The sequence below is a fragment of the Neopsephotus bourkii genome, unplaced genomic scaffold (genome assembly GCF_033783945.1).
Source record: "Neopsephotus bourkii isolate Nb327-2 ecotype Australia unplaced genomic scaffold, CSIRO-AGI_Nbou_v1 NB_846, whole genome shotgun sequence".
Lineage (NCBI taxonomy): Eukaryota > Metazoa > Chordata > Aves > Psittaciformes > Psittacidae > Neopsephotus > Neopsephotus bourkii.
In genome coordinates this window covers 679,541-702,504 of record NW_026901342.1, presented here as the reverse complement: position 1 = coordinate 702,504, position 22,964 = coordinate 679,541, and the positions used below count along the sequence as shown (strand labels likewise).

The following is a 22,964-nucleotide window of genomic DNA, read 5'->3' as shown; positions in this document are numbered from 1 at the left end:
TGCGGCCAGAGGCTGCTCCAAGAGGCTGCGGGACCTTTCGCTGCAGCTTGGCGGCACGCAACGATCTGGTCCTACCGCCTGCGAACGCTCACGCCGGCCACCCAAGCAGCAGATACCCACACCCACCTCATTCAGATGCGCCGCCAAGCTGCGCCCACCACGCAGGCGCAGTGCGCCGGCCGTTAAAACTCACTGCGCCATCGCCGCCAGAAAACCCCTCCCCGAGGAGGGAGGGAGCGACCAGCAGGGCCGCGGCGGCAGAGCGGGTCGGTGGGGACGGTGGTGGCAGTAGCTTTAGACCGGCTGCCGTTCCGCGTTCCGCCCTCGCCCCGTCCCTGCCCCTCCACCAGGCGCGAGGCACCCGGGCCGCCGCCATTTCCAGAAAGTTCCACCGGCAGCCTCCAAGCACAGCGCTGCTGCCCCGGCGCGTGCGCGCCGCTCCCGCCTGTTCCTCGCCACTCTCTTACGCGCGCCCACTCCCCCCCCCCCCAGTCCCCGCCACTGGCACCCTGCGAGCCCGTTATCCCCCGTGCGCACAGAGCGAGTGCGCTCCGTAAGAGGGGTCCGGCGGAGGGGAAGGGCGCGCCCGCACCCGTGTTCCGCGGGCCGGGGGAACAGAGCAGTGCCGTAACGGACGTTGGCTCTTCCCCTCCCCAGCGGCTGCCCGAGCGTTGTAACGCCCGCGCCCCGTGCCCTGTCTGAGGGCCACGTGGGCGGGGCGCGGCCAATGAGAGCGCCGCGGAGCCCTGCTCGAGCACCGACGTTGGGGAAGGGGGAGGGGAGCGGCAACGGCAGCGCAGGGGGAGAGGGAGGGAGGGCGGGGGAGGGGAGGGGTGTTTTCAAACCCGGCAGCCACAGCGGCCGGAGCCGGGGCTAAGCCCGAGCCCCTGGGCACCGGCGGTGCTGGCGGGCGGTGGCCGCTCCCCTGCCGGATCCGCCGCCACAGAGAGAGGACTGAGTAAGCGGCGGGAGGAGAAGGAGGACGCGTCCCGCCGCCGGCTCCCTAGAGAAGGTGAGGACCGGAACGCATCTCCCCGACCCTCCCCGGTGCGCTGCGCGGCGGTCCGATCCCACCTGCCGCCGCGGTGTCGCGGGGTGACGCCCCCTTGTCTCCACACGGCGGGCTGCGGGGCGCCCGGGGAGCCCTCACCGCGTGCCGCCTCAGGGGGTGTAGCCGCTGCCTTGCCCTCCCGAGCATCGGGCACCGCGCCGCCCCTACTGAGTTCGGAGGGCAGGCTGCCGGGCGCGGGGGGCACGGCGGCGGCGGGCAGCGGCGCTGGGCTGTCAGCCTGTCAGAGCCGCGGCGGGAGCTATGGCCGCCGCTGTCACTGTCTGGCGGCCGCGCCTCTCGCCCGCCCAGCCCAGCCCCTGCCCCGCCGTCCCCCGGGGGGCCCGCTAGCGGTGCAGGGGGCCGGGGCGGCCGTTGTGGCGGGAGGCACGGCCGGGGCGGTGGTGTAGAAGGTGGTGGGGGCTGTACGGGCGGCCGAGGCGCGGGTGCCGAGCGCGGCATGGCGGTGTACACACACACACTCACACACACACATACGTGCCGCCGCCCCGTCTCCGTTTCGGGAATTTCGGCAGCTCGCTCCAGCCTCTGGAGTCGCTCCGCCGCTTTCTTCCGTGCCGCCCTGCCGAGGTAGCCTGGCCTCGTCAGATCGAGACCCTGAGGCGAGCGGGTGAGGCGTTCTCGGTGGCTTCCGTTGCATGCTCGCGGCTGCCCGGCTGTTCTGCAGAAGAATACGTTGAGCTGGCTGGTGTGCCAGTGCAAGGCAGCCGCCGCTGGTGTGGAGCACTGTAACTCGCGCGGCACAGGTGACACTAGGCAACAAAGGAAGGGCAAGAAAAGAGAGAATGCCAGGCTCAGCTGCACGGTTCTTTATGTAGTTCTAGCCTGACTGCAGGAATATTGCTAATATTCAGTCTTTTATTTAGTGTTTGTTACAGGCTGGATAGCTGACAAGAAATTAAAGGATATTATTTATTTATTTATTTAAACTCCCAAATAAAAAGAGTAGTTCAATATCACTATTGTCAGATAGAGGTCTTGTGGAAATTGTCTGGATGCTGTCATTGTGTTCTGTGCCTGCCTTCTGTGGGCTATGGGATGTGGAGGAAAATCTGAATTCTGTGCCTCTGAATTACAAGGTAGTTCATGGGATAAAGCAGTTCTTTAATGAAGACAAGTAAGTTATGATTCTTGTAGGAACAACAAGCTATCAGACAGATGTGGAATGGTCCAAATGTACTTATGTTCCAGGAAAAATTGTTTAATCTTGGAATGCTAGGAAAGGGCGAGATCATCATGTCTATAAGAAATCATTAACTTTTATTAAAATAATTCACTGTTACTGACATATCATGATTTCGGGAGACGGGTGTGCATTTCTGCTCTCGAGTTTCGAAGCAGAAAGGGTTTAGATGGTTTTCAGTATACAGATTGATAGCAGTTTGGTTGTCCTCACATCTTACTCTAGGTAGGAACATGGTGAGCTACCCACAGGTGCTGGGCAGCTGCAAAGAACTAATGGCCCTGTGCTTGCTTTCCTTGTTCCACTGTAATCATTTCCAATAGTTCAGTGGGTAATAGTCACCAGGATAATAGATCCAATGAGAAACTTAACATGAACCAACAGTATGCGCTTGCAGCCCAGAAAGCCAACTGTATCCTGGGCTGCATCAAAAGGAGCATGACCAGCAGGTCGAAGGAGGTGATCCTGCCCCTCTGCTCTCGTGAAGCCTCACTTGGAGTATTGTGTGCAGTTCTGCTGTCCTCAACATTAAGAAGGACATGGAACTGTTGGAACAAGTCCAGAGGAGGGCCACGAGGATGATCAGGGGACTGGAGCACCTCCTGTATGAAGATAGGCCAAGAAAGTTGGCGTTGTTCAGCCTGGAGAAGAGAAGGCTGCTTGGAGACCTCATAGCAGCCTTCCAGTATCTGAAGGGGGCCTATAGTGATGCTGGGGATGGACTCTTCATTAGGGACTGTAGTGATAGGACAAGGGGTAATGGGTTAAAACTTAAACAGGGGAAGTTTAGATTGGATATGAGAAAGAAATTCTTTCCTGTTAGGGTTGGTGAGGCACTGGAATGGGTTTCCCAAGGAAGTTGTGTATGCTCTATCCCTGGCAGTGTTCAAGGCCAGGTTGGACAGAGCCTTGGGTGACATGAGTTAGTGTGAGGTGTCCCTGCCCATGGCAGGAGGGTTGGAACTTGATGATCTTAAGGTCCTTTCCAACCCTAACTATTCTATGATTCTAAGATCCTCAAGATGAAGTGAGATGTCAGGGCATTTCACCTGTGCTTCTTACTTGAGGCTTGTGCAGATGTTGGGTGTCACTCACTTAATTTCATTCTTTAGATGGAAATTCAGACTCTCAGCTAACCTTGTGACTTTATCATCTGGAAACTTTAATGTCACCTTATGTGAATTTAGTAGGTTTCTGTGCAAGGTTGAAAACTGTCTTCTCAAATAAAATTCCAGGGTTTGAGGGTATAGCAGGATCCTTCATTGGGAACATAATGATAAACCCATTGACCATCTGTGTCTTCCCCTACTCCCCTTTTAATACTTCTACTTTCCTGTATGTCTTGTAAGGTAAAATGTCAAGGCGTGCCAGTGTTTTTCTCAGCACCCAGGGGACTATAGTGGCATTCTTGTGGTGCTGTCAGTTTTTTTTGGTGTATGGTATGAGAGTTCCTTGTCTGATTTTCTAGATTTTCTCTAGTAATCACTGAGTGCAGACAGCTGATCACAGAGCCTTTGGTTCTTTCGCAAAGATGACAGCTCAGTCTTTCAGATACAAGGATTTCTGCCATCTCTTTGTGTGTTCTTCACCCACCCAGAGGATTACTCAAAATTATTTGTGAACTCTGAATACTACAGACAGCACAGCTTAGGACAGATGTTGAGTAAGAAAGCAAGCTCTGTGCAACAAACTGAAGTTCATTTATGATTTCTTCCAGCAGGCTTGCACAATAAGTTAACTTCTTTAAGGAAAAGGTCTTTTAATAAGCAGGCTGAACGAGTGCTTATGAAGCTTCAATGTTTGGCATTAGTTGCAGGGGGTACTACTATGTTACCACTTACCTTAGGATTAAAAGAATATATTGAGAATCTAATATCTGTGTTTACTAAATTAGAAGTCACCAGTCGTAGTCTCAAACAGCAGCTTCTTTGCAGCATTAGGTGTCTGAACTGCTACAAAACCCATAAACTGTGCCAGCTTTAAGTTTACTAGAGGAAAAGTCCTGGATATCCTTGTAGTGGAAGTGTGGGCACGGCACCTAGAAATGGCTGAGTTAGAACATCTTCCTCAAAATTTGGCATGCAGATATATGAAAGCAAATGTTGAATGGTTTGCCATGTTTAGACAGTGTTAGGCTGATGAAATTGACTGAAAGATGAGCACAGTTGGTCCTCTGTAAAATAGGAAAAAACTATCGACCAGAAAGTATGTAATGATTAACCTGCTACCACACTGTTAATATACACACTCAGAACAACTTTTGGTATTTTTTTGATCTTGTGAAGAGGTGGGCTGGGCATGAATGCTTGGTGTTTCTTCTTTTCTATGTTCTAGTGCAGATGGATTAGTATAAATTTTGGTTGGTCATTTAGTCTTCAAATCAAACTGTATCTTTTTAACTACATCATTAGACTCTACTTAGACTCTAGCAACAGATGGTATGAAATAAATATTAGCACAAGCTCTGTCTTGCATTTTGTGTTATGACACGGAATAGTTTTATTAACAGAACAACAGAAGTCAGAGCCCTGCTAACATATTTAGCTTTTTTTTTCTTACCAGTTCATCATTACTCTAGAACTTAGAGAAGTCTTAGAAAGTTGCTCCAAAGCTTGTGGAGCCATACTTTGTATCTTAGCTGTACAGTTGATGACCTTTATTGCCACCTTGCATGAAACCTAAATATTAATTTAAGGAGAGATTTGAAGTCCTTGAGAGTATAACTGTGCCTTGGCTTATTTTGAGTTTCTCCCTGGATCTGACAAAGCATCTTTATATGTTCTGCAACTACTTTTATATTTAGGAAGCAATATTGAATGAACTCTCCTCAGTTTCATGGCTGCTACTTGGAGTGCTGTAGGTAGCAGTAATACCACAAGAGGACTGGTTTACACGAAGAAAAGTCATTAGCAATGTTAGAAACAGAATTATGAGCTAATTGGAGACAAAAGTAAAAATGCACGCTGAAGAGAAAGACTTGTGATATTTTCTTCCTTGCTCCTGTCACGTGCTTTCTATTGCTGGTAGCCTAGTGGAGATGGAGAGTATTGAAATTTCTTCTTGTTCTGTATCTTGCATTTATGAGGCTGTAAAACATCAGAGATTAGAAAGCACTTTATTTCTCCTCTCTGAGCTTCAGAATGTATGAAGTGCAACAGAAACCAAATAACACTTTGCATTTCCACTATTGTCATGGTAGAAATCTTAGAAAGTCCCATTGCTTTGATGACAGTGAAAATGGGCTTACTTATGTGAAGACGTTTCCAATAGTTTCCTTTTTCTTTCAAAGCCTTTTGTATTAGTCCTACTTAAAAAGTGTCTGGCTTTTCAGACCTTTCAAACTCTGATAAATAACTTCCTCAGCTGGTTCGTGGAAATGCCGCCTTCTTGGTTATGTTCCCTTCAAGACTGTGTGTAACAAAGAATGCTAAATGAGATAAATATCCTTCTGTGGTGCTCTGCTGTTCAGCAACCTACTAATCTGGGTTCTTACTACAAGTTTAATTACAAAGGAAAAATGGAAAGTTCTCTTTCTAGTGCGGGTAATGCTAATCCATTGATCTTCTGACTTCAAGAAGGGACAGGTGTCTTGACAACTATATTACCTACCTTTTTTCAATAAATAAAGAATACTGTCTTTTTTCTGGAAAATAACTGCTTCTTTGCTTTCCAGTCCGTGCGATTCTCCAGACTAGTAAAACATTAATGAAGGTTAATTGCACTACTCGTAGCTTTACAGCTCTAAATAGTTATACATGTATGCAAACAGTGTTCTGGATATTCTCTGTTCTCTGTTTCCACTCCATCTGTTTCCCCACAGTCTCTTTTCCCCCAAAGAAAAATTATTTCCATAAAGGAACTGGCAAACGATTTTATTCTGTTACTTTTGTGATATGTGGTGATGGCCAAGAGGTGGCAATAAAGACCGTAAATTATTTTGCATGTCTTCACAGTTTAGCCAGGACAAAAACCTCTGTTATCCAGCTGGGGACCTGTAGGTAAGCCTAGTCAGACGCTTCCTATTTTTCCCTGCACCTGCTGCTTTAGGTCTTACACATGAATGGTAGCACTGAAGTGCACTGTTTACCCATGCTGAATCCTGCTGAAGTTGGAGGTCTGTAAGTAGGTGTTGGCAATTCATCTGTTTTTAGACCATGAAGGGCCTTTGCATGGTTTTAAGATTATGTTCCTTCTGGCAGTGCTGCAGGTAAGTTGTGGGGTTGTTTGTTTTTTTTTTTGTTTTAGGTTGGCAAATTATCGTTAGCTTATGAAGATTTAAATGGAAATTACTGAGGTTCTAGTAATCATGTATACAGTAGGTTAGGAATGTCTTGTTTTGCAGATATTTAGAAGGTTTCCATAGAGGATGTAGATTCCTGTAGAAGGAATTTAAACTCAAGATAAGCCTATTGACAATTGAGTTTGGCAAAGTACTGATAGAAAGGCTTGTAAGTTTTCTTTTGGTAGGCACTATGATAATGGAATAGTCTGTCTTAGTTGACAAAGGTCTACATAGTTACATCTACTTAGGATGTAACTAAAATCTACTTAGTTACATCTTTAATCAAAAGTTTACACCTCCACTTCTCCATTTATCTTAAAGGGAGTATGATGTTATGATAAACATCTGTGCAGGTGCTTCTTTGGAACCTGTAGCTCATCCTAAAAAAGACTCAAGAGGAAGCAAGCACCTGTGAACATACAAGTTTTTAAACTTGTAGATTAAAAAGGAGGACTAATGAATTTTGCAATAAGCGTTTTTGGCTCCTAAGAGCCAGGGTTCTTGGGCAAGCACGACTCATTTCTTTCCCAGAACAGATTTCTTCTTTATAGGATCAAGAATCTCCATTATTTTGAGAGGCTGTCCAGAATAAAGGGAGTTCCCTTCAGAAGCTCTGGAAACTTATGTATCAGTATGCCTGATTCTCAGAGTAAAGAAGAAAGGTTGTTTTCCTATGTAAATGTTTATTTTGGCAGGTAGGTATATCCCTCTGTAGGACTATGATGTTTGTATTCTACGCAGATGTCTTAATGATATGATTTAACTTGCATATGACATCTGTACTCACAAGCTACACAGGTTCTTCTAGCCACCTTTGTAGATCTTTGTTGGAGTAAATTCTGTACTGACTACATAGCATAAGTTGATAGAGAATATAGAAGGCTTAAACTTTTTTGTATGCTGAACATATCAGCAAGAGAGCTGCCAGTAGACATGCTGTTGCTGAGGTAAAGAACATCTGCAGTTCTAATTGGTAAAACAGAGTCATAGACTAGCTGAGATGAGAAAACACCCCTGGAGGTCGTCTGGTCCACCCGTCCACCTGCTCAGAGTGGTATCAGCTAAAGCAGATTGCTTATAGCCATGACCAGCTGAACCTGGAATTAACCCCAACAGTGTGAGTAAAATGTTGTTAAGTTCTGATTTTAGTTTATTGAGATCCCTTGTTGAATCTGCTGCTGAAGGCTTGATAGGTTGTAAAACTGTCAAACTTCTTTTTTTCTTTTTTTTTCCCTGTTTGTTTTTTTTTAATAGTGTGGAATAGAATTATTCTTCTTTCAGCTGTGTATGTGCTCTTCCTGACCTAATTTCATTTTTAAGAGTCAAAGGATGCATTCTTCTTGTACTGCCTGTATGTGGTAGTCTTGTAAAGCTGTGTTGCATTCTACTAAGTTCTGCTGCTTATTCTCAGTGAAGTCAGTGGTTTTTTTTAGTGACTACCTGGTTGCATAAATAAGACTTATTTGCACTTCATTTCACTTACTAAAATTGCAGTTTCTGATGTTGTTGTTTTAAGAAAGAAAAGACAAATACATGTCTGACCTCTGTACATTGTTTGTGCTAGAACTCAATTGGAGAGTCCGTTCCAGTGCCTGCAATTCAGAGTAAGCCTGTGAGAAACTGAAAGTAAAACAACTTTCTTTTCTACTGCCAAAGGAGAAATCTGAAAAGTAGCTAAATCATAAGTATTAATAAAAGCATTTCTTCAGAAACTATTATTTTATTATTGATAAAATTTTGAAAAGAAAATTAATGATATTTTTGATCTCGCAGAATTCTTCCAAGAAGAAAAACAATTATTTATTCAACCAGTTGTATTTGTACCCTCATCGTTCTATTTGTTTCTTTCCAGTGCTTCCTTGTAGAATGATCAGCCATATATGAGAACAATAATGCTAATATCTTGCATGAAAAGACAAAGGGTTAATGTGAGACTAGAGAAGTGCAGTTTCGAATAAGACAATACTGATAAACGTCTTTAGATTATGTCTTGAATTCTGGCACTGGTTGCAATTCCTTACTGGCCCACATGGGGGAATGCTGTAGAAATAGTATAAGTAGTTCGGAAGGAATGGTGCCCTTTGTCACTGTGGGAGCCATCCGTGCCACACTGAAGTGGAAGTCACCGTCAGACTTCTGGAAGGCAGGTTTATCACGATTTTGGGGAGAGGCAGTGTTGGTTTTCTTTTTTGGTTGGTTGGTTGTTTTTTTGTTGCTAATGTCAGAACATAATCCTGTTCTTTAACATTTGTTTCCTACATCTTGGTCCTCCCAGTTTGAACCAGGGGATGTGTACTTATGTGCATAAAAAGAAGCTTTAACGCAAGTCTTTCAGAATCAGGAAGCATTTTCTGTTTTTAAGTAATTCCTAACCATTCTCTGATAAAAATGGCACCTGGTTTATGTTGTATATAAGCTCCACAGACTTTCAGCTTTGGTAATTTAAACTGTTTAATTCTAAATCGGTTTTGTCAGAAAATACTAGTTTAAATGCTTTGAGTGCAGCACTCAATATGATAAAAAAGTGGTGATAGAATGATGTACCTTTTTTGCAAGATAATACGGGCTTATTGATGAAGATTCTGCTGTTTTTGCACAATCTGAGATGCCATTGTGATATCAAATGTCCTACTGTTTTATGCTTTTGGAAGAAATGCCATTTTTCCAATCCTATTGTGAAATTATTAATCACTTAAGACTGTGGTTTTGCAATTTCATTAGTTATATACGTATCCAGTCCACATGTTTCATGATTAAGCAAGCTTGCAGCACTAAGGCTTCTGTGAAATAGTGTATTATCCTGAAATCTTAAGCTGGAAGAACTTGTATTCTGAAATTTTATCCTGAATGTAAATATCCGTATGATTGAGATGTAAAGAGTACCTACTGTAAAGACAGTTCCTTAGCTCTGTGTATTTTCTTTAACAACCAACTAGCATTTAGGATTTCAGACTTTTAAAACTATTTCTGTTCAAAAATAGAATTGAAGAAACCATAGTATTTCATCTTACTTTTTGTTCCTTCAGGTACCTTCTCATTCAGTGCTTCCCTGTTTCAGATGTCTGTTTATATCAAATCTTCTTTGGGATCCCTGTTGCAAAGCACCATCTTCCCCACTTGTCTGTTTTCAGGTGTGACCTGTCAGTTTAGGCCATGTGTGTCAACATTTTTCACCCTAAACAACATTATATAAGCACATTAATTCCTGTAGTGTTTTTTTCTCCTTTTTTTTTTTTTTTGTTTTTAAAGTCAGGATATAGTTCAGTGTTCTAGGAGATGCTCAAGAGTCAACTGGGAAAGAATTCATCCCTACTTCTTTTATTTCATACCTTTTCTCAGTACTTTACAGGGTTTTTGGAGGCAGTCTCTGGTGTCTCCTTTTGAATAGGGCTTGATGCCTATCCAGAGTGGATATGATGGGTTTACCCAGGTTTTGGGTCCATGAATCTAACTGATTCTTTGAGAGTCTCCAGTTCTTTGAAAATGACACCTTTTTTGAATACTGAAACTTTAATATTTAGTGATTACTAATATTATTGTGAGATGTTAAAGTAGAATTAGAGCCTAGCACACTCATTTTCTTTAATTCTTCCATGTTCACCATCTACTGGAAGAACATTAAAGGTCATTTACAGATAGCTGGGATCCTATTGTTTCTTTTTCTATGTCATGTTCACGGTTCTTTTGCTCTTTTATACCAAGCAGGACTAGATTGTTTGGCATAACACCTGCAAGGATATTTTGACAAAATTTTAGCTTTTGTGATTTTTTTCCAGTGCCTTGGCAAGATACAAACAGTAATTAATTCTATATGAGTTTAGAAGTCTGATACAAACAAGCTGCTTTGATTTTTTTTTTTTGTTTTTTGTAATCTTGATGTGCAGAGTGACATTTGCAGTGGGAGGACCTCAGAATCTATTTAGGACTGGAAACTTCAGAGAAAGTAAAGGAAGAAAATGGGAGTGTGTTGTGGAAGAAGTGAAACTAGTGGATCTTGTCTGTATTTGCATGCCTCTTGCATAAAGGTTAGTGTCAGTAACCTTTCTGTTCTGCTGTGTCAGAAATGCTGTCTGCCGTATGTTAGAGTAGCACTTCCGCAGATAGCAGAATGTGAGCACAAGTTGATGGTTTTTGGCTGGGACTCCACTTCAAAGTAATGAACTGAGCATATCTCTGGGGATAAATTACAATTGTGCAGTCCAGGATATTGCTTCAACAGGAGTCCTCTTGCAGAAGTTGGAATAAGTCATCTAACTTAGGAGGGGCTTGAAGAGAAGAGGGTCCCATGTTCAAGAAAGTTGAGTACTGACTTTGAATATTACCAAGTTTTAGTCTATTTTGGAATTCATGTAAGATGCAAGCTTTTTTGTGAACATTTGCCAAGTGTTTTTCTCACTTGTGGATAACTGCTTTGACACTGTTTTACCTTTTTCCTTCAGCAGTGATAGAGAAGAGGAGTTGCTTGCAAAAGTTGAAACTGAAGTCACTAGTGCTATGGTCTATCCAAGTATAAAGTGCTATCTAACATGAAATAATCTGAAAAATAAAGTCTGGGTTTGGCAAATTGCTGAGACTCCTGACTTCATTAGTTCTGTGAACTGAAGTTGCCATCTGTAAAATGAAGGACATAATGCATCCTCATCTTCCAGTGATACTGTGAAAATAAATTAATGTCTGTGAAAGGGGAACCCTAACCATTATTATTCCCAGTTTTGATTTATGGGTAGTAAGTTCTGTAGTGTTGTCCAGGATAGGTCCTCCTTTTTATTTAGGGTGTGCTTTAAAATAATAATAATTAAAAGTATTGCAGGCATTTCCTTCTCTTTAAGAAGGTAGAAATCAAGAAAAGCTGAAATAGCAGGGAATCATGGTATGTGTAACCAATGGATTCTCTTTGTCTGGAAGTAAGTGATGCCACTTGTTGTACGTGCTTCTGGTCAGTAGTTCCTCAGAACTCCACCAAGTTCTCAAAAAATTTTCACACAGCAAGAGAAGCCAGTTTCCTCAATTGCTATGAGAATTTGCCTCTGCCAGTAGTAAGAATGGTCACAAAGTTTTTGCCTCAAGTGCTACTTAAACATTTCTGTAGGAGCATTAAGAACTAAACTGGCTTAAAAGGAATGTTCGGCAAATGAGTATGTTGCTTGATCATGTCTAAGGAAGTATAATAAAATCAGAGTTGTAAGATACCCTGAAAATCTGTTTTTGTCTTGTTTTGTTTTTACTTCCAGAGACAAATCAGTGCAAATGTATTTTTTTCATTCTGCCAGGTGAATTTTTTGAGTTTTAGTTATGTGTGTGACATGAGATGTTCAGTGCTACTTCAGCAAGAGTTAGAATCCTTAATTGCTTGACATTTATTGTAAGTGTAGTTGCAAGAAAACATTTCAGAAAGAAGTACAGATGTATTTCTAATGAGCTGTGACACAAAAGAGAAGCCATCTCTTGATCAGATACAGCTGTTATTGAAGCGTGAGCTGTCTGAAACTCACAAACCAGTAGTGCCTCGAAAATTCAGTCAATCCATGCAACAAATTTCAAAGGCATATTGGGGTGTGGTATCTTGAATTGGAGAATTAGATTTTGTAAATTAAATATTGGGCCAAAGTTAGTCTGTTTGCATTTTTTTTCTTATTCCAGTGTGCTGCTTATAAAATACAGCTGCATTGTTTGTATGTCTATAGTTAGTCAGCAATAGGAAGGTTTTTATTCTCCATGTTTTCTTTTACAGCTTTTTTTTCCTGCTCAGTTAACAAACTCGACCTGGTCTGTGTAAGGTGCAACAACAGCTGAAAATGTCTGACTGACTAGATAACTGAGGGACTTGGATGACCTCCAGATGTTCCTTAACCTCAGTTATTCTTTAATTCTATGAGCAATGAAGTTCTTGTGTTCTTTGATAAGCATGTGTTTGGTTTTTTTAAGTAAGACAAGTGGGGTAAAGCCTTATTAAAACTTAGTAAAAAACCTACAGATTCAGTCATGTTCTTTACTAGAGCATATTTGTTAGAAAGAGGTAGACAAGTTTAGGTGCTATGATTAGCATGGAAACTAAACTGAAGAGTATCGTGAAGTCAGTGGAACTTGAAACAAGCACAGGTAAACTTTGGCTCTTAAAATAGGGATTTGAAGGTGTTCTGGGTCAGAGCCCGAGGTCCTATATAGGCAAGTGCAAAACCGCTGTAGAGTCTTGTTTGTTTTCTACATAGGAAAGAGTTGTATGTCCTCTCATTTTTTGCTCTTCCGAGTAGAAATTCCTAGACTATGAGATATGTTCTTTATTTTGGTAGGAAGTAGTGGTGAGTTCCAGCTGAAGTACTGGAAAATCTTTCTTGCTGCCTGAGTGTCGGCTGTTTTTCAGGGACTTAGTCCTAGTGCTGCGTAGTGGAGTCTGGCATGCAATGAGTAGGTACTTCAGAGTATATTAAAAGCTTTTCTGAAGATTATGAGTAGTCACTGCTTATTCCTGCTTCACTGTTCAAGGACACCCTTATAAAATGGGGTTAAAATAATTCTGTTTTTCTCATTACAGAAAGATTTGTGCAATTCTTAGATGTTTGGATCTCAAGTATCTAAATATTTCATATCAAAATCAGAAGTGCTTTGACAGGGCAGCAAGTCTAGTAGACCATTCCATGTATTAGCTAGGATCTGTGGAGTCTCCAGAATACACATATCCAAATTATGTCATGGCATATATTTCTGAAAAGTATGTTTTATGTATGGCTGGTGTTCTGTTCTCTTGGATTTTTTTAACGTATCATCCAAAATCTAGTAGGGAGAATTGTTGTGGGGGGGGAGGGGTAAGGCACTTTTTCTGAGGTTGCACAATAGGTATAGCAGAGAAAGGAGTAGAACTGATCTCAGCATTGCATGTTCTAGCCACAAACTCATGTTGAGTATTGTGCAAATCTTAAAGGAAAACTGTAATAAAAAAGAATTCCTGTTTTGTCATATTTTACCATCAGATGCTGCTGTAAAATCTGCCAAATTTCTGACTCATGTCCACCCTGCGTACTGCATTTGTACTTAACACCACAACAGACTGTTGCCTTAGGCACCATTAGTTTGAGACTGTGTTGGAGCTTAGTTCTTTCATCAGAACTGTGACACTGGAATCTACATGGCCTGCACTGTCACAGTCATGTGTGAAAAGAGCTTGTGAATATTTTCCAAATAAGAAAATGTTCTTGTCACCTTTCATTTGCGTAAGCCACTGCATATACCATTAAGGCACTCTTCTCTCCAGCATACTAAATTGATGTGCTACCTAAAGCCAGTAGTATTTAGTAATTCATGCTAGTTACTGGTAGAGAACTGAATTGCAAGTGCAGTGAGACACCATGGAGTGCAGGGCAAAAAGTACCTGGTAATTTGTTAGGTTCATTGTAGCTGATGGTCTTTTAGTGTATGCCACATCCCACAGGAAGGGATGATTGTAAAAATTTAGTCTTAGTATAACATACACAATGAGCCTCTGTTTCATCTTTTCTTATTCAAAATGTGTTTTTCTTTAAGCTTGTAAAGGATAACCTGCTTCTAGCCTGCAACAGGAGGTGGGCTTGCCAGTAGGGATGTACTGCAGTGAATGTTTAGCTTGTTATAGCTGCACATGTCTAATGTATTTTCAGCTTTTGAGAAACGTGTTTTATTATATAGGTCTTATACCTGCTCAACTTTGACTTTAGCACCCTGCAGCGCCCTTGATTGCTAAATGATTGGGAAGATGTCGGTTCTGGGAGATCCATATAACATAGGACTCTGCATGATACCTGAAACTGGTTTTGCTCAAATGAAGCCTTTAATAGCTCTTTCATTGTAAAGATGAAATAAACTGCTGCAATGATTATAGAATAGCTGTGTTTATATAGTTCTCTGCAATGAAGACTTTATTAGACTAAAATGCTTGTGGCTACAGCCACTCTGAAATTTTAAAATTTCAAACCAGTATTTTGTATAATGTTCTAATAAGATTTTGAAGTGCACATCCTGGGCAATGTCCCATTCTTTACCATCATTTTTACATTCTCATGAGTCATCAGCAGTGTTTAAGATTTCTTTTCTACATGTCTGTCCAAGGAGGTAATGGAAAACTGACCACAGTAGTAAGTTGTCATCCTCCATTAAAGCTAAAAGGAGATGGAACACTTTTGCTTTTTTACAGGGCCACAGGAATGGCAAGACTGAATAATTTTGGTTTGTGTTCTGTGTTCTAGGGGGAAAAAAAATCTTGTGTGTTAATCACAGAGTCTACTGTGCTTTCTTCACAAGCATAATCCCTTCTGACTTGTCCTCTCAAGTTTCTCTGCAGCTTCCTCATCACAGTCACATTCTCTCATTTAGTAATCCGAAGTTTTACTCTTCACAGGCATACTTCTGTGGGGGAAATACCAGGCAAAAATAGAGGTGCTCTTTTCATACATGTGGTGTTTAATTTCCCAAGCCAGTGTATGTTGTACTTGAATAAAGTCTTCCCCACAGTCCCAGATTCCAGGTCTTGCGTGTCTTAGTAAGTCCCCAGCCTCTAACCAAAAGATCCCAAGTAATCTTGTTCCATCTTGAGCCATTTTTTTCTTACTGGACACCGTGTGTGAAAATGTAGATGCTGATCTGATAACACATGCATTGCAGTCTGACTGGCAGCTGGGTCATTTTATAGCAGTAGGTTATGGTTAAATAACTGTGTATAGAAGCACTGAGTTCTGTAAGAAGAAAAAAATTGACAATGCTGCTAAATCTCCCATCACATTTCATTTAGTACTAGTAACACTGGAGTTTGTTAACAAATCTCTTTTGGGGAGAAGTTGCTCTCTGAGTTATTTGCTGAAGGGTGCTTTTATTGTGAAATAAAATACTGAAGCAATTTGCACTTTCCCCAATATGAAGAAAAAACGAACCCGAAGACTGTTAAAACTTAGTTAAATGAACATCTTTTTGCTAGTATCTTTCTGCTTAAACTCTGCTCCTTACCATATGTAAAAAACCCCAATTTTCTGTGGATTTCAGTCTTTTGTAATATACCCAGTGCATTAACCTTAGCTGCTTTTAACACTCCCACCAGAATGTAGATAACATTTGGTATGGCTGGGCAGGAGCTACCTACATACTTCTTAATTAGCCAGTATGTACATAAGGGTTGGCCAGCTGGCTTTCTCTGAACAGAATATGTAATGCTGGCTTTTGCCTGCCTTTCTCTCAGTTCAGCTGTTCTTAGACATCTCTCTATTACACTCATCCACCAACTTTTATTTTCCTTTCCATAATAGAGTCTTAATAGCTTTGAGATGTAGATCATACTAGTCACTTCTAAATAATCTTGGAAGAGACAAAGTCTTGGGAATGGGAGGGGGGAGATCGCTAGGAGGAAATCAGGTCAGTGTCTTAGTTTGAATGAGGTATACACCTTTTAAAATTACTATCCTTAGCTCTCCTCACTGTGGCTTAGCTTGCTATAGAGTGGCATCAGAGCTTAATTCCTCCTGTTTTAAGCTGAGAGATGTGTTCAGCAATGTGCTGAATGTGCTCCAACCTTTAGTGTGTGCTTAGTACATGAGATTGCACTAGAACTAGTCGAGGGTAAAACTGCAAAATGTGACTAGTGTAAATTCTGACTTTTTCTTACCAGCTGTTCCAGTCTACAGATCTGCTCTTGATAATTTTGTATTCCTTGCTAATGTAGATCTAGCCTTAGCTGTCATTTTCAGGAGGTGAATTTTAGCAAAACATTCTGAAGTACTCCTGTCAAATATTTATAGCAGAAATTTTGTACAGTCGATTCACTGTTTCCCAGTCTGGAGTAAATTCATACTGGAAGAGAGGGTTTTTTTGTTCTTGGAGTATGGCATGAATTCCCTGTTTCTTCACATAGGTGAGGGTGTACTCTTTCATTAGTACTAGATGTAAGCTTATACAAGTTAATAAGTTAATACAGTAATCTGTTGTTATTAGAGATTTATTATATGCCTAATTTTCTGTAGCTTCCTGTGTTTGAAGTTCTGGTGGTTGATAGGGGTTTTTTCTGGGTGAGGATTTTTTAACGAAATAATCACTGGCTGTAAATCTGTCAAAATGCTTATATTTGTTACTCTAAGGGGGAAATAGGTTTTTTTTCTTTAGGTGAAAAATGATTGAGAAAAAGAAGTTTAGCAGTATTTCAAATAATGGGACATTGATAACTGATAATGAACGTGCAGGAAATATGTTCAAACATAAAGACATGCAAGCATAAAATCTGATTATCCACTTTGTTACGTGCAGAGAAGTTTCTTCAGTAGAAAGCAGATTCTGTGTTTTCTTGAAAAGCATGAAATAGATCAGTGTGTGAGAGAAAAAGCACAGCTGTGCCTGTTAGAGGAGAAGTGATGGTGCTGCTTGTTGTGACAGAGGAGAATAATTTGAATGTAAAGAGTTTAACACTCAGTTTAGGGTTCTGGTGATTTGAAATATGTCATCAAGGCTGCGTAATAAACCAGTAATTGCATTAAGAAACAGCCCTGAAGGAAACTCAAAGCAGACAGATCTAGGTTTCCCTGGAAGAGCCTGCTAATGTTCTACATTTTCACTCTGAATGAAAATGTTTGTTGACTGTTCAGAACATGAAATGAAATGGCACTGCCTTGCAGGCAAATGGAAATAAAATTAAAATGACAGTAAAATCACTTCTTCAGTTCAGAATTTGATTGTAAGATATACTATGTGATCATGGGTTGAATAATCTGCTTACCTTTCTGGACCATAGCTCTTACAAAAGAGCTACACTTTGTGAAAAGATTCCCCCCCCCCAATATTTGTAGCATTTATACCTGAAAAGTGTTTTACGGAGGGATTGTGAAATACCAACGTGGTATTTAAAATACTTAATAAAAATACTGTCATGTGTCAATGTGATAGTTGTGATGGCTCTTCTTCAATAATCCAGTATGCGATACTCAGTTATAGTGAACTTTCAAAGCAGTTTTCTCTTCAAAACATAATTGGCTTGGGGTTGAGAATTGAATGAATTCACATTTACTTTTGATCACGTGGTGAAGAAAATGGAAACATGCTCTGATTTCTCTTTTCATGAAATCATTGGAATGCTTATAGTTGGAACATGATCTGTTCTAACTTCCCAGGTATGGGCAGGGACACCTTCCACTAGACCAGGTTGCTCAAAGCCCCATCCAACCTGGCCTTGAACACTGTCAGGGATGGGGCAGCCACAGCTTCTCTGGGCATTTTCATTTACTTTATATTTGTATAGTATTTGTGCTAACTATATTATTTAAAAATACCTTTAGCTTAAATTTATTAATTTATTTTGAAAATGTTCTCATCATCCTCTTGCCCCTATACAATGCCTTGTAGCTTGAATTATTTAAAATACACTACACAGATGAAGGGAATACACTAATGTTTCTTTTGTTCTGGGTAAGAACAGAATAGTAGGAATTCCACAATATTGTGTCTTGTGTAATAGTGGAGACAAGATTCAGATTATGGTATGTCAGACAGTTTCTAATTAAGCTCTTCCTGTTTTTCATAAGCTTGTAGTTAATGTTGAAAAAACCCAAACAAACACCACCAAAACAATTCACACCACCCTCAGGTGTAGGGGAAGTGGAGGAAAAGAGCAGACCTTAGTGCAGCATTTCCTAATTTTCTAACTTGAGGACTGAACATTTTAAACTTTCCTTCTCCTCTTATTCTTCCCTTTCTGTTCTGGAGGAGTAAGAGAGATACTACTTTGCTGTGTATAACAGTATTAATCTTAGCTAAGTATTCTGTTAGGGAATTTCTCATAGTTTAGGTCTTGTGGGGGTTGGATGGGTGGGTGGGGTGTAGAAATGTGTTTAAATATGAAAATTTTATGTGTCAGGTCTGGTGTGCAAAACAGTTTTCTCAAAGTCATCTGCCAAAGAGAAAATATCAGCCTCTGTTGTCAGTTACCAATGTCAAACCAAAACAGCGGCCCTATAACACCAACAAATTTGCTACATGATGATCCCAAAATCTTAACTGTAAAGCAACAATATAAATGTCACTCTTGAAATGTCTCAGTGAGACATAAAATTACTACAAGACTCAGTAAGACTGTGATCACATAAATACTTGTAACTTAATACATTAACTCAAAAAGACCTATAAAACATCACCAGCTTTAAAGTGAAGTCAAAGGTGGTTTTCCTTTCTCCGTGACCTTTCTTCTTGCAAGAAGAGTGGTTCTTTGTTCTGTGGAAGAGGCAAGCCAGACCTCTTCCATTATGTGAATTTATAATGACACTTGGCTTGGAGATGAAACATCGCAGAGCTCTTAGAGCTTCATATGCATATATATTTATATATATGCATATATATATATATCTCAACGGCTTATATAATTAATTTACTAGATAGTGAAAATTAAAGCTTCTAGTTCCAGGTGTAACCTTTAGATTTTTTTCTTGTAACACATATCTCTTGTTCTAACAGAAAGTACAGTAAATCACCAAGATTTGATCGTCTTTCCATATTTTGGGTAGACGAATTTCAGTTTCCCAGGCTAGAAAGCTTAATTGCTCTTTATAGTGTTGCTAGAAATGATTTTGTGCATCTTCCCAGTCGTACTACCTATAAAATTAAGTGAGATAATGAACAAATGGCCCATCAAATCCCCAAAAGTGTTGAGTTTGCCAAAGAGGTAAGTTAGAGGGCTGAGGCAGTTCAGCAGCTGACTTGGTGGTTTTCTAATGGCTTTGTCCCCAGAAGTAGCCGTGTTCAACTTTTCAGGTTTTTGCTCCAAGGTTTGGGCTGCAGGTGAATGGGGTGCTTGAAGTCAGGTGTCACTGTTACCCATCTTTTTAGGATACTGTTCAACTCTGCTACCATCTGCAGTAACAGCATTTGTCCTGAAATGGCACCGCAGTGTATATATTTAAATAATGTTCTTTGTTTATTTTTCAGACACACAATGAACCCACTGATACAAGATACAGCTAGCTAAACAGCTATAAGATGCCCAAATTTGGGTCTTCAAAAACAGTTCAAGTTGAAAATTCTGACAGTGACAGCACCATGGTGGAAAAAACAACTGCCAAAAAGGTAACAAAATTACATTAATGTCCATTTAATTTCAGTGAAATGAAGAGCATGTGTTCTATCACAAATTTTGTTGGTGTAACAGGAAGAAATAAATCTGTATCTTGAGTGCTGAAAAAAAGTGTCTGTACATTGAACTAGGGAACAGAATTTGTGCCTTTAATTGTGACTTGCAGTTTAATTCAAAAAGAAGGTGGATGTGTTGGGTTTATTTGATATAAATCACTGCATAGTTTCTGTATTTTAAAGGAACAATGATTCATATTATATTTAATTTTATGGTGTCTTACTCTCTGTAACAAACACATGAAACATTTCTGAAGGCCTGTGACAGAGCACAGACCAGTGAACAAACAAGTTTCTTACGTTCCTTTGTAATACATGGGCTAATATCCTCTGCCAGGACTTCAAATCCAAGTGCTGCAGAAGGGTTAAGAGTAACTCCTGTACAAGGGAGTCCACTTTAAAATTGTACAATCCATTTTTGAGTGTTGGAGAATGAAGGAATATGGGAGATCCAGTAATACTGAAAAGGTAGTTTATTGTTTGTGGAAGTGAACTATCCCATCATTTTCAAACCAGATTGGAAATAATCTGGTTGGATTATTTGGAATAGCCCAACTGAGTTGCAAATAATCCAGTTCTCCATTTTGTCTGCTTAGTACACTTGTGCAATAGACAAGTTTATCTGTAATACTAAGGAATAACAGAAGACAGAACAATATTCTTCATTGTGAATCATAGAATAGTTAGGGTTGGAAAGGACCTTAAGATCATGTAGTTCTAACCCCCTTGCCATAGGCAGGGATACCACACACTAAACCATATCACCCACGACTTCATCCAACTCGGCCTTGAACACTACCAGGGATGGAGCATTCACAACGTGTTTGGGCAACCCATTCCAGTGCCTCACTGCCCTCACAGTAAAGAACTTCTTCCTTATATCTAACCTAAACAAGGAAAGAAATTAAATGATGACTTGTATATTGCCTTAAGGAGAGAGAATCCATTTATCTCCCAAATGGTCTTTAAAACTGTCTTCTCTGGAAAGGGTGATTGTGTGTGTGGTCATACATAATGTTACTAGTTGTTTGAAGCCTGTATTCTCTGTAAAACCATTTGATGAATGGATATAAGACAGGAAGAGATTAAAAAGCAGGGAAAGATTGGAAGATTCAGCATCTACTTAAAACTGTTTGTCTTCTGAGAGCTTTAATAGAAAACTTGAGACTTTTTAGTCTCTTCCTAGTTTGTTTTATTGGTCCCAGTAAAGTGCGGCAAAGGCAGTTGTTCCTACCATCTGTGATGAACTGCTCAGATAAGAAGAGGACAATAACAGAATAAAATGGGGGAAGGAAATTGGCTTACCAGTAAAAGGATGAAAGAATGTTGGGGTGTCTTCATTATTTGTTTTTTTCCTGATCCTTGTTTGGTATATGGTCAAGTTAATTCAGGTGTTACTCAATAGTGGGAAAAAGAGGGAATGTCTGGGACCTACAAGCAGCAAGAATAGGAAGGCTATTGCAGTGAAATTCAGTGGTATTAAATACTGTCTTTTTATGTATACTCTTGCAAATAAGTGACACTTTGTAAAGATTTTAGGTTATTTATGTAACAAAAAAAGTTCTGGCTTTATGAGCTCTCATCTTCACATTTTGATATTTCTGAAAGAGAGTTGACACAAGAAATCTTGAAGATACAACCAACAGCCTCTTATGCTAGGAAAACTGACTTGTGTCAATTTTTTCAAGCTTTATTTGTGTTTATAAAAAAATTGTAACAGAGGTTAAAATAATTTTTCATCTTTTGTTCACTTTCATCAAAGGAAAACTAGTGGGTTTGCTGAAATGTGTCAATTTTAAAGTGTTCCTTTTCCCTGTTTCTTTGCTAAAGGTGTGGCTTGAAATGCTTAGGATAAGCTTGTTTGTTGGTTTGAGCCTATGGATATAGATTATCGTATTTTCATAGTGGAGATTAATTTCTTCCTTCTTAAGGCTTTGAATTTTGCATAAAAATTGTTCTGCAGTTTGAGTTTTATTTATTTATAATTTTATAAATCAAAATAAAGAGTTTGCTTGTAAGGTCCCTTTTACCTCTTCCACTCTATACCTCTGACTCCCCCTCACCTCTTCTTGTTGCTCATTGTCATTGTAGAAAATGGGTGCTAGTTTGGCCATTGAATCTGCAACTGCTGCCAAAGGAACTGCCTCATCAGTGACCCTTTTGCTCAGTTCAGTATTTGCTTGTTGTCTTGATGCCTTCCTCTCCAGTAATCTCCTGCCTCTGATCCCCATAAACTGTTCCTTCTCTGCTAATAACAGTAGCAGTTACATCTGCTGAGCCACATAACTCCTATACTCTGCAATCTCTGTTAGGTAATCTTCTGAAGCAGAGATGTGTAGCTCTTTTGCCAAACATTAAAAAGGAGATCTGAATTCATATGAAAATGTGAATAACTTATTTCCAGGGAACAGAAGAGTGAACATAGTGTCATTTATTTAACCAGCAGGAAATACGGCAAATTTTGATTTGATTTTAAAAGAAGTAAATTAGCATTCTCTTTTTGATGTCACGTAAAACCCTTTCGTTGTGATACTGGTTGAAGTGGAGGTTTGTCTTTAGCTGGTTGTGCTAACAAAGAAATTGTTGGCTGATGACCAGTCTACAGGAATTAAAAATACAGGCAAATGTCAGATTCTGCCTTGCTTGGTATTTAAGATGCCAGTGAAAGCAGAATTACTTAGAAAATTAAAATCTAGGGGGAGATGGCAGTTTGACCAAGGTCATAGATATGGAATCACAATGTGGTTTGATTACACTGATACCAAAATGTAAGCTGATAAACTGCTTGCACTGTTATATTCAGTCTTGCTCACCATCCACCTTGGCACAGTATATAATACGAGATTAGAGTAATGTAGGGTTTGGTTTGAGGATTGTATGATACAAATTAAAATGTAGTATTGAAAATGCGAGATCCTAACTAAAATTGCAGAGTTATCTTAAGTGTTGCAGTTAATAATCCTGTATTTATTATTTTTTAGCATAATAAATATAGTTTGGTTGCTTTTGTCATATTTTCAGAAAAACTAAATATATAGTTAAGATGCTAAACAGTCACTTAGTGACATGATCTGTTTTCTAACATATGGACAGGTAATTGTCAGTATTGTTTAGCTGGCCCTTGAATAATCTGCAGTCTTTCCCCCTCTGTTAGTAAAAGTAGACAAAATCATGCCAAAATGTGGTAGTTTTCAGCCTAGAAAAGATTCAGCCTAGAAAATCAGTTAAAATTCAACAGGCAATAGAGTAAGAGTAAAATTTGAGTTTGAACAACAAAAAATCATTGAGGCAAATCTGTATTACATACA

At 40.2% G+C, this 22,964-nt stretch overlaps 1 protein-coding gene across 2 annotated transcripts in view; it reads left to right on the top strand.

Annotated features, from left to right (window-relative positions):
- Positions 1–792: 792 nt before the first annotated feature.
- Positions 793–22,964, top strand: part of ANKRD12 (ankyrin repeat domain 12) — a 63,039-nt gene continuing 40,867 nt past the window's right edge. Inside the window, exons 1-2 of one of the 2 annotated variants that reach the window (XM_061356296.1) lie at positions 793–1,012; positions 19,456–19,593. In XM_061356296.1, coding sequence (XP_061212280.1) covers positions 19,507–19,593 — 87 coding nt within the window. In that variant the 5' untranslated portion in view covers positions 793–1,012; positions 19,456–19,506. Of the gene's footprint in view, positions 1,013–19,455; positions 19,594–22,964 lie in introns of those variants that run through there. The other variant, XM_061356298.1, reaches the window with a different exon arrangement.